The sequence below is a fragment of the Mus musculus genome, chromosome 5 (assembly GCF_000001635.26).
Source record: "Mus musculus strain C57BL/6J chromosome 5, GRCm38.p6 C57BL/6J".
In the NCBI taxonomy this organism is placed as follows: domain Eukaryota; kingdom Metazoa; phylum Chordata; class Mammalia; order Rodentia; family Muridae; genus Mus; species Mus musculus.
Window position 1 is genome coordinate 37814534 of NC_000071.6, and position 10788 is coordinate 37825321.

At 52.8% G+C, this 10788-nt stretch overlaps 1 protein-coding gene and 1 non-coding gene across 2 annotated transcripts, besides 1 other annotated feature; one reads left to right on the plus strand and one right to left on the minus strand.

Moving 5' to 3' along the window:
• Positions 4119–5112: an enhancer, noted in NCBI's record as "VISTA enhancer mm425". NCBI's record gives its function as "enhancer in: neural tube[5/11]" and the evidence as "EXISTENCE:transgenic organism evidence [ECO:0001131][PMID:17130149]".
• On the minus strand, positions 5958–10052 carry Msx1 (msh homeobox 1). The gene is made up of 2 exons (NM_010835.2): positions 9332–10052; positions 5958–7167 (listed from the first exon to the last, which is right to left on the minus strand). Exons 1-2 carry the CDS (start codon positions 9798–9800, stop codon positions 6725–6727), a joined length of 912 nt encoding a protein of 303 aa, NP_034965.2. The 5' UTR covers positions 9801–10052; the 3' UTR covers positions 5958–6724.
• Positions 6031–8218, plus strand: Msx1os (msh homeobox 1 opposite strand). Its single transcript, NR_027920.1, has one exon.
• Positions 10053–10788: the final 736 nt, after the last annotated feature.

A 10788-nucleotide genomic window follows, 5' to 3' on the forward strand; every position in this document is an offset into this window, starting at 1 on the left:
ACAGGGAAGGGCTTGGATGACTTAAGCTCTGAGACCACACAGCTGGCACCCAGCTGGGCCAAGGAGATCATCGCAGTGTCAGAGGAAGCAAGCAGGCAGGACTGGGAACTGCAGTTGATCAGGGGTGTTTCTGACCGACTCCACCTCCCAGCCGAGGCTCAGATGCACAGCAACAACTGAGCTTCAGAGGCTCCTGGATGGAGCTGGGGATCAGGCCCTGGGTCTCATGGCCCAGCTGCAGGAGCTCTGAAAAGAAGGTTCTCTGAGCCTTGGGTCTTTCATTCCAAGAGTTCATGTCTCTCCTGGCATCTTGGACTACTATGGGACACACACAGAGAAGACATACGTGTTCATGGGGGAAGGAGGCACCTCCCAGCAACTTCTATAGCAGGTCACTATCACTTTCCAGGGAACTGGATCCCAATGCCCTTCCTACCTTGAGGCTATCTCTCTTTACAGTGCTCAGAGGGACAGGGAAATACCACCAATACCCTATGGGCTATAAGCTTCAACTACCAGAGGCTAGTTCCAACCTGGCCAGCATGGCTTTTCCTTAGGATCCTTGCACAGATACCTACCTCTGGGAAGCTTTTTCTTGGATGTTCTTTGAACCCGGACTTCAAACCCCACTCCCCTAACTTCAGCTTTCAGTTCACGAGTCGCCCCTGCAGAAGGCTGAGCTTGCCAGCTGTGGAAGACAAGAGGATGCTATCCATTGTTGCCTTTGAAGGTTCATCTCTTCCTGAAATTCCTATTTACTTGCTAAGGTGTCCTGAATACATCACTGAACACTTAGCTTCAATCAGCCTAAATTTTAGACCAAATCCCACAACTCCTTCCAGTCTGATTTTCTTGTGTCAAAAAGAGATCGATAGCCCATGGACGGCAACAATGTATCGCTGAAGGGTTGTCCAAAACCAAGATGGAGGTGGTATGGTGGCCCTTTTTTTTTTCTGGCCCCAACGATCAGGAATGGAGGGCAGGCAGACCCTTAAATTTTCTTCTAACTAAAGCCCAAAGGGAACTCTGATCATTGTGCCTGTTCAGATGTGCTATGTGCCCTGCGCAAGGCCATATGGGTATAATCAAAGCTTCTGAGATGTAGTAAATTGCTAGGTAGAGGTCACCATCCAGCTAGGGACAGACCCAGATTTGAGCCCCACATCTCAGACCTGAGTGGTTGGCACACTCTGGCTCTCTGGAGTCTCCTGGAAGACCAGGACACAATTCTGACTGCTTTATTAAGATTTCACCATGGATATTTGTTGGTGGAAGGGCCACACACATTGCAAAGCCTTTCCTGTTGTTCCCGTGACCACAAGGAAACAGAAGCATCCTACACTTGGCATATAGAGAAGAGACAGGCCCAGAAAACTTAAGGAACTTGCCTCAAATCACATGGCCTCAAAAGTCTAAAACGAGGATCTCCAGGCAGACAACTGCAGATCAGACAATCAGACACTGACAGACTGCAGTATCTAGTGGTATTCTGGCTGTTCCTAGCAGCACCCACATCTTTGGGCCTGCCTGACATGCTGGACAGATGGTCCTGATCCTGGGCCCGAGTGCTGTCCAAGAGTAAGCAGGGCCAGGTCCCTTAGGAGCCCCATCTTGGGAAGGCATGTGAGGCTTTGCCAAATGCAGGGCAGAAGCTCTGCTCTGGGGAAGGGGGACGAAGGCTCCTTATGTTGAAGGGAAGAACTTCCCAGCATTCCTCAACCTCACCCATGAAAGCTCTATATCCTAGAACTGGCCGTGCACACACATGTGTATGAGGGCCAAAGCACTCGTACATAAACAGTTACATGTGTGCCTCTGCATAGTGCTCCTCTGGTGCTCACCCTGGTGCCTGCCCCCAGCACCTAGGATGCTAGAATGCTGTGATTCCACATCTCCCATTGAGACCCGTTCTGCTCTCTACCAGGCTTTGCTGGATCTTTCCCTCAATCTCTCCACACACCAAAGGAATTCTTTCTCTTCATCTGCCTGTCTCTTTCCTATCCCTCTTTTTCCTCATGAAAGTCTGTCTCTCTCAGTAGGCCTTAAAGTCTCTGACTTTCTAGAGACATTAGAAGGTGGCCTTGTCTTGGATGCTAGCGAGTAGGCTTTGGGGATGAGTGTTGGTTGTGTGTGTAATGTATGCTTCTGCCGGTTGTGTGTGGCTGTGTGGCTGTGTGGCTGTGTGGCTGTGTGGCTGTGGGCTGTGGGCTGCGTGCCCTGCCCAAGGTGGTGTGTCTGTTGAAGTGTATGTGCCATCTACTGATTTTGTGTATGATGTGTGATGGTTAGACATGTGTTGGGCATCTATGTGAGTCTGACTTGTGCGTCTGGGATGCACATGTTGACTTTGTGTGTTTGCTGAAAGGTGTGCTGGTGTGTTGCGACGATGTGTATGGGTCATGTGTGCACAAGCACTTTGTAGGCTCTGCTTGTGTTCGGCATTGGGCAAGGGGATTTGTCGGCAGTTGACATTGAGAAAAGGAGGCTGAAACCGCGGTGTGGCGCTGTGGCGGAGGCCGGCAGGCGTGTGGCCAGGGCCCTGTAGGGCCGCGAGAACCGGGGATCCCGAGCTGTCGAACAGAGTGAAGGGATCCCCCGAGGAGTCCGGATGCAAGCATGGGGGTGCAGAAGAGGAGAGTGAACATTTGGCTGTGGGAGGTGGGGTCAGGTGCTCCCGATGGCTTGAAGGGTAGGGGGACTGTTGTGAAGAAGAGAGCGACTGGGAGGACAGGACGGAGCCGGAGCCGGGAAGAACTTGCGGCCCCGGGGGCCTGGCCAGGCGGGCGCCAGCCGAATAGTTGAAAGGCGGCCGCTGCCTCTCCTCACAGCTCCCCATTGCGCCCCTGAGGGCTCTGGCGGGGCGCAGACCTGAACCAGTCGGGCTCACCTAGGGGCCTCGGGTCACTAAAGGGGCCCCACGGTACGACGCCTGGTCTTCTGTGAGTCTCCTGGGCGGCCTGGGCTGTCCTTCCAGAATCGGCTATCCGAGCCACGTAACCCAGAAACTAGGCACTCTGAATGCGAGCCCCACCCAGCCTCCCGGGCTGCGACCGCCTAAGCCTAGCTACCCAAGACCAGAGCTCTGGTGCACCAAGTCCCCGACCTTGCCCAGTGTCACCCCTTCCCAGTTATCACGCTGGAGCGGCCGCTCCAGTTCTGTGGCGTCGTCAGAAACAGAATTTGCTGAGTTTCGGTGATCTTCCCAACCAAATAAAAAAAAACACAAGTGCAGACAGCCTGCCGGGCAAGGGATACGTCCCTCTCAGGCCCCCAAGAACAGTGTTTGCGTGTGGTCATGGAAAAGGAGTTAAAGTCACAACTGGGGCCCAGATCACCCGTGGCTAGTTTCCCGGGACACCCACATTTTGTGCGAGAACTGTCATAGCATCCAATGATCCTCAGCTACAGAGGCTTGGGATCAGGAACACGTAGGTTCCAAGTGAAGTCAGATCTAATCCCTACTCTGTCCCTTCATTAGCTGTGTATCCCGCTACCTCTCTGGGCTACGGGAGTCCCCCAAAAAACTGTAGAAATCTGGGTTTGAGCGAAGGAGAGACACAGCCTGCACGCACAAGTAACGCTCAACACAGCAGATCCCAAGAACAGACTATTCTACCACAGCCCGCCAGTGCCCTAGATGGTGACCCAGTGCCCTCCCCCGCCCCCTGTGATCGAGACCACACGTTAGCTGGATCAGAACATTGATCCGCAAAGGACCAAGTCAAGGGCCCGCTATAGACATCACTTTCGCTTGAATAGACAAGGAACCCCAGTTACTGCAACCGCCATTAAGAAGCGGAATCCACCACCCGGCCGCAAATTTCTGCCTCACTGTGTTTACAGCGGCTTCCAAATCTGGACGTCAAACCAGTGGGCTGCTCAGATACAGCGAACACCTATTGATCACTTTCTGTGTACACGCCGAGTCTAGAAAGAGAATTGGGAAATGGGGCAAAGAAAGGGCTGCTGAAAGAAAAAAAATTAAGCAGAAAAATGAACGGACCCGGTACTGGAAGGAAACCCCAGCCCAAGACTGCCTCCAAAGGCCAAGGCGCTTGCGGGCGGGGGTCCCAGGGAGGCTCGGGAGGGGGAAGAGGAGGCGCGCCCGCCTCGCCTGCAGCTACCGCCTAGCTGGAGCCACTGCGCGTCTGCAGAACGCGAACCGTTGCTCATTACAGCAATTATGTTGCTCTAAATTTGCCTCGACCCTAAATTGCTAAACTCAGAGGAGGCAGAAGGAGACACAGAATCCTACCCCGCCATTGCTCTATTCTGAGTGAGGAAAGGGAGAATACAGCGCCAGTTGCAAACGCAGTCGCCAGGAATATTCTGCAGTATCCAGTACAGGTTAACACATTCCCCAAATTCTAACAGAGGTTAATGAGGATTCTCAGACCCTTTCCCCGGTGAGAAAACTGAAGTACAGCAAGATAGCATGACCTTGCCTGCATATGAAAAGGTCACACAGGCTCTGAGGCAGGTTAGACCACGGATGAACTGAGACCCACGAAGAGACTGCTCTGAATCAGTCTCCTGGGCCTTTCTAGAAAGGAGACCAGTATATCACTGGGGTCGGGGTGTACTGTACAAGGCTGTCCCTAAACTGCTTAATCTGTGTGGCTGACAGCAAGAAGGATGCACATCTAAGCTTCCAAGTGCCTCTACAGAGCATGTGGTTCGAGATCCCAACCTTGAAGGTGTGGTTATTCCATCAGGACCCAGGTCCTAGATTTGCTTCCAGAGGCCCAGAGACTGAGGGTCACTTCCTGAATCCTCCAGACTGTCCCAGTTGTAGGACCAAGATCCAGCGACAGGCTTCTTCTTCTTCTTCTTTTAGGGAAGAGGGTGTGACAAATAGCCAGAGAAACGGAGCCTTAACTCCAAAACAGCAGGCTGAAGGACCCAAGACCACCTCTGGAGCTGCTTGGAGCCAGTGCCTAACACTTCCACGCCTACAGGAAGCTTCAGTCTCTCACGAAATTCCCAGGCCAAACTGAGCCTGGGAGCAGACACAATTTCTATGCTTTAATTGTGGAGACCTTCATACCTCCCAAGTCCAACACCAGGTACTAGGGTTCTGGGTTCCCCCTCTTGACAGCTCTGGACTAGGTTGCCCAGGGCTCTCTTACATTTGGATATTCAAACTTCAACCATCTGGGGAAGCACCTAGATTTGATGCGACCCAAGGGGGAGGTTCGGTACACAAGAAAGGGAAGTGGGGGCTGGGGGTACACAGTAGCCTTTATTGACCACAGGGTGAGTGATTTTCTGTCTTTCGTATCCTTGCAGAATTTTCCCCCAAATATTAAACTTGCACTTACTCAAATATGTTTTTCTTGGAAGCCTGAACTTGACGACATAAAAAGAAAAACCCAGTTTATGAGGGCAGGAGAGCAGGGCCGGGGCACCGGGTAGCCCCGGGTTTTCAGTACTCTTCTGTGGAGCTAGGCTGGGCTAGCTGCGCAAAGCTCTTTAAGTAGCTTAGAATGAAACTTCATACACTGTCTCCACACTGGTGACTGTTTAGAAGGTTTAGCCCAGGCCCCCACCTCCACCCCTTCAGTAGGAAAAACAGGTTCGAGGGGATGGAATTGTCTGGATTAGCTGTTGACAGTCATCAAACCATCAAGCCAAGTCACTTCGTTTTCATAGACAGTTTAAAAGGGGGGTGGGGTGGGAGGAAGAGTGGGTTATTGGTAGAAAGAGCAAGTGTCTATTTCAGCTTAAAGTGAATTGGAAAATTGAGCCTAATTATCCTAGGTAATTGCTCCAATTCTCCATTTGACTGTGTTAATAAAGCAAATCTCTCCTGTGTGTCCAAAAGATGGTGGCTGTACATCTTCCTGTCACTGCTGAAAGTTGCTAGTGTAAAACTACCACCAAACAGGAATGCAATTTTATATGTGAAGAGAAAGAAGGGACAATAAAACACACAACTAAACCCACAGACATCATTTCTTGTAGCTTAAAATTAATTTATTTAACAAATATAGCTATAATATAAATGATAATAAAATTTCAAATATACAGTATATTACATAGTACACACACAGTCCCTTCAAAAGGGATGCTTGAGAGCCACGAAAATGTACTGTTAAATAGAAACAGATTTTGGTTTTTTTTTTTTTTTTTTTTACTTCTTTTTTTCTGGTCCTGGGAAAGTCTCTTTAACCTACCTTGGTGAAGCACCAGCATGCGCCCTGCCCCCTCAGAGCAATGCTTTGCTGCCAAAGCGCTTAGAGTTTGACAGTGGAAGGAGCTGGGCTCCTTGCTTTCTATAGGGCTGGGCTCATCTCTTGAAGCACCGATTAGCAATTTCTCTGTGCAAGTCCTGCCTGGTTTCAGGACCGGAAGCAGCTGATGGAGTCTCATGGCCTCTAGTCCTTTTGGCCTCTGGTCTCCTTCAGCCTCTAATTCTGCTGGGGACCACGGATAAATCTCTTGGCCTCTGCACCCTTAGTTTCCACATTTATAACTTGCGCATGTAAATCTAGATTTTTCTCGAAAAACCTAGACACTTCCGACCATTCTTTTTCTTCCCAGAAGGGGTCAGATGAGGAAGGTTTAGGAAGCGACAACCAGGAGGAAGTGTGTAGCAAGGGGTTTAAGAGAAGGGACCAGGTGGTATAGGGCAGCAGAGCTTCCTAGGAAGGACTCCCGCTGCTCTGCTCAAAGAGGTGGCTGGGGAGGGGATGGCACCACAGGGAGGTGACTCTGGACCCACCTAAGTCAGGTGGTACATGCTGTAGCCTACATGGGCGGTGTAGAGTCCCACGGGCGCTACAGGCAGCGCGGCGCGCTGGAAAGGGCCAGAGGCACTGTAGAGTGAGGCGCCCGCAGCTGCAGCCACCGCTGCAGGACCGCCAAGAGGAAAAGAGAGGCCGAAGGCAGCAGGCGGCAACATGGGTTTCGCGGCCATCTTCAGCTTCTCCAGCTCCGCCTCCTGCAGTCTCTTGGCCTTAGCGCGACGGTTCTGGAACCAGATCTTCACCTGGGTCTCGGTGAGGCTGAGCGAGCTGGAGAATTCCGCGCGCTCGGCAATAGACAGGTACTGCTTCTGGCGGAACTTGCGCTCCAGAGCCAGCAGCTGAGCTGTGGTGAAAGGCGTCCTGGGCTTGCGGTTGGTCTTGTGCTTGCGTAGGGTGCATGCTGGGGGACTCAGCCGTCCTAGGGGGCCAGGAGAGGGGGAAAAAAAAAGCAAGGAGTTAAAGAGAGTCTTGTGCTTGCGTAGGGTGCATGCTGGGGGACTCAGCCGTCCTAGGGGGCCAGGAGAGGGGGAAAAAAAAAGCAAGGAGTTAAAGAGAGTCTTGCTGGGGTGTTTTACTAAGGAACCGAAAACATTCCAGGTATTAATTTCGTTCAGACGCGTCTGTGCTGGGCACTGTGAGGCACTTGAGAAATATTTTCTCTTGCCTGCTAAAATGCTAGATGAAATCTAAGCATGTTCAACGCTGGAATACAGTTGAGCAGAGACAGTGCCAACCTACCTTAAAGTCAAGCCTTCCCCACCAGGTGCCTCTTCTGCGCCTCTCACATTGGAAAGATGAAGGCTGGGGGCAGGGGGTGGTCATAAAACACTCAGGGGCCCTTTGCCCAGTCCAAAGTCACCCAGGTTTCATACCATAGACATACACTTGTATTTGTGCCCGACAAATGCACCGCGTTGGGGCTAGGCCTTTGCATCGCATAGAATGGATCTTGAAACTCCACACTTTCTATCAAACAACATGTTTCTCCTGGGCTCTAGGGCCAATCAAATTAGAGAGCCATCCAAGAAGTCACACTGTGACAATTCTAAAATATGTATGGGGCTGTTTATGTAGATATCTGCCATTTCAGTTGCCCTCGGTTTTCCCTACAGCCTCTCCAAACCTCAGCGCCTGGGACCACATCAAGCATAGTGTGTATCGGGAGTTGGGGGGCAGGGTCCCCAGTCTGACGAAACTGGTTATGTCCACCTGCCCTTTCTTTCAGTTTCCTGAGTAAAGCTTAAATCTCCAATAGAGTGCTGTCACTGTTGGGCAGGCCTAGTTAGGGGACCGAGTTTCAGTCCTGCTATGCCTAACAAAACCATTACAGAATAAAACAAACCTCAACCACACGCTCCCCACCACTTAGTTATTGAGAACATCTTCGGGTTTTGCCTAGCTATGCTTTTTTTTTTTTTAAGCTCTAATAAAACAATAATCCTTTGGGCCCTCAGACCACCAGGATGTAAGTCAAACGAAATCTCCAGTTAGCATCCCCACTTCTCTCCCAGCTCAGGCCATAGCAAGTCCGGGAAGTTGGCCCCAGAGTCGTTTTCCACCAGGCCGCCCTAAAGAAGGGTGGGTTCATAGGGAAATGTCACTTTGGTCAGCAGCAACAGCCCGGCTCTGGGCCACCTTCCTCAAGCTTTAGGCCCAGGGAGGGGCTGTCTTTTCAAAGACGTTTAATCCCCAGATAAAAATCGTTCCTCAGCATCACGCCATTGAATTTGCAACGCTATTATGTAGGGCGAAATAATCGGAGGAAACGAGGAAAACTTGGGAATTTCCCGTGCTCCTGAAATATCTTCGAGCGGGTTCGCTGGGGAAAGGAAGCCTAAGGGCCGCAAGGACCTAGGACTATCCTGGAACACGTCGCTGGCTGCTGGGTCCGCTTCAAAAGCCTGGTCCAACACATTCGGACACTATAGCAAAGTGGTTAATAGGGAGCTCTTTTGGTTGTCTTGTTGTCTCCACCACCACCACCATCCCCCCTAGTCCGCGATCGTCCCCTCTTGCTAAATCATCCACCCGCCCAAAACACCAAGTTTCTGCTTAAAATTAGATGCGCGGTGGGGCAGGAGTTTTGCAGAACTCCGGAACCCTTTGAGAGGTTCTTTAAATGGGGAGCGCGAGGTTACGGCTGTCTACCAGTAGAAAGTGAAACTCCGCAGAGCTAGGATGTACTGGCCGCTGCGCCCATCCAAGTTGAGGTGCAAAATAACTGAGTTTAGGGTCAGGTGGAGAAGCAGGGCACCCCTGGTGTCCTGACTACCGGAAGAATAAGAAGGTCCACAGACACCCGCGCGCTACAAGTGAAGTGACAGGCTCGGAGGCACTGAGCCAAGGCAAGGAGCGCGGACTAAGCTTTGCCTGCTTTAGGCCTCTAACTCTCTTCCTGGGTGGGAGTGGGAAGAGGCTCAAAGGCGGTCTTCCCGCCAACGCAACCTCTGCACGGCCTCCAGGTACCCAGTTGCAGGTACGCCGACGCCCGAGACAAGCCGGCGCCGGCGCGCGGCCTGGCGCCCTCGGGCCCCACACCCCCTCTTGGCCCCTTCGCTCTCCATCCAGGGCTGGCTACTTACTGGCTGGGGGCGGGGAGAAGCGGGGACTCTGCATCCACGGGGTCCGATCTAGTTTCTCGGGGCTTTCGGCCTTCACCAGAGCATCTTCTGGCAGCTTGAGGAGTCCTCCGACTGAGAAATGGCCGAGAGGCCGCGGCGAGGAGGGCGCATCCGGGGCGCCCAGAGACCCGGGCCGGGTGCCCAAGTGCTGCACCGAGCCACCCGCTGCCTGAGCCCCTTCGGAGGCCACCAGGACGCTCTCCTTGGCCCCGGGCTTCCTGTGATCGGCCATGAGGGCCTCCACGCTGAAGGGCAGGAGTGAAGCGGGCACTTTGGGCTTGGCCCCCTCCTCATCTGTGCCCATGGCGGTTGCGGTGGCCGCAGCAGCCCCGGGGGCTTGGCCAACGCCTCCCCCAGCAGGCTTGGCGAAGGCGGAGTCCTCCACTTTGACACCGAGTGGCAAAGAAGTCATAGCAGCAGCCGGGGCCATGCAGAGCCGGACCCCCCCTCCAGCCGCAGCTCGAGACAGCCCTGGATCATGGGTTTCGGGCAGGCTGGGAGCGCGACCGGCTTCTGCGAGCTCCTGACCGGCTTCTGCGAGCTCCTGGGTTCCTGGCCCGGCCGGCTCTCGCGCGCGAGCCTCCTGCGGCTTCCCCAGAAGGCCAACTCGAGCGAGCGGGGCCTGGATCCCTGCGCCGCTCAGGCCGAGTTCCCAGGCGCACTCGCCGGCTCCGGGTCCGCCGCCGCTCCCCTGAGAACTTGTTAATAAGGCAAGGCCAGCGTGGCAGCGGCCAATCAGAGCGCGAGGGGGCGGGTCCGGAGAGAACCATTGGGCTGTGCTCGTGCCCCGAGGCGCGCTCGGCCTGGGGGCGCTCGGGGAAGGGCCTGACCCGCACAGGCGGGACAGAGCCGGAGGTACCTGGGGAGCTTTTCCGCCTAGCTAAGTCAGGTGGGCATCGGTCCGGCTGGACCCCCACACTCCTGGATGTGGATTCTACCAAGTTCCAGAGGGACTTTTCTTTACTAGTCCTTCTCTTCTGCCAGTCGTCCTCCACCATCCTTTACCCACTTCTTCTGTTCCTCTCCATAGACTACTTTCTTTCCACAGTTTCTCTTATGGTCTGTGCTATTTCTTTCTGTCCCCTTTCCCTCTTCTGGCCCCCTTTCTCGACCACAATTCACTTACAATTTTTTTTTTCTTTTGGTGTTTGCTTTGAATGTTCATAGTTATTTGTCAGAGTAGCAAGGGATAATACTAATTTCTTTTTTTAAAAAAGCCGCCCTAAGTGTCTTATGTCTTCCAATCTTCAAAAATTTACCTCGGAGTAAAAATGGGCCTTTGTCTCCAGGGCTGGACAAAGTTAATCAAAGAAAGTACAGGTCCTGTTGGTTCTGTGGGTACGGGAACAAGTAACATGATCTGGGAAATGAGTTTGGTTCTCATGCAAACACGTACCCCCTCCCTATACGTACTTTTT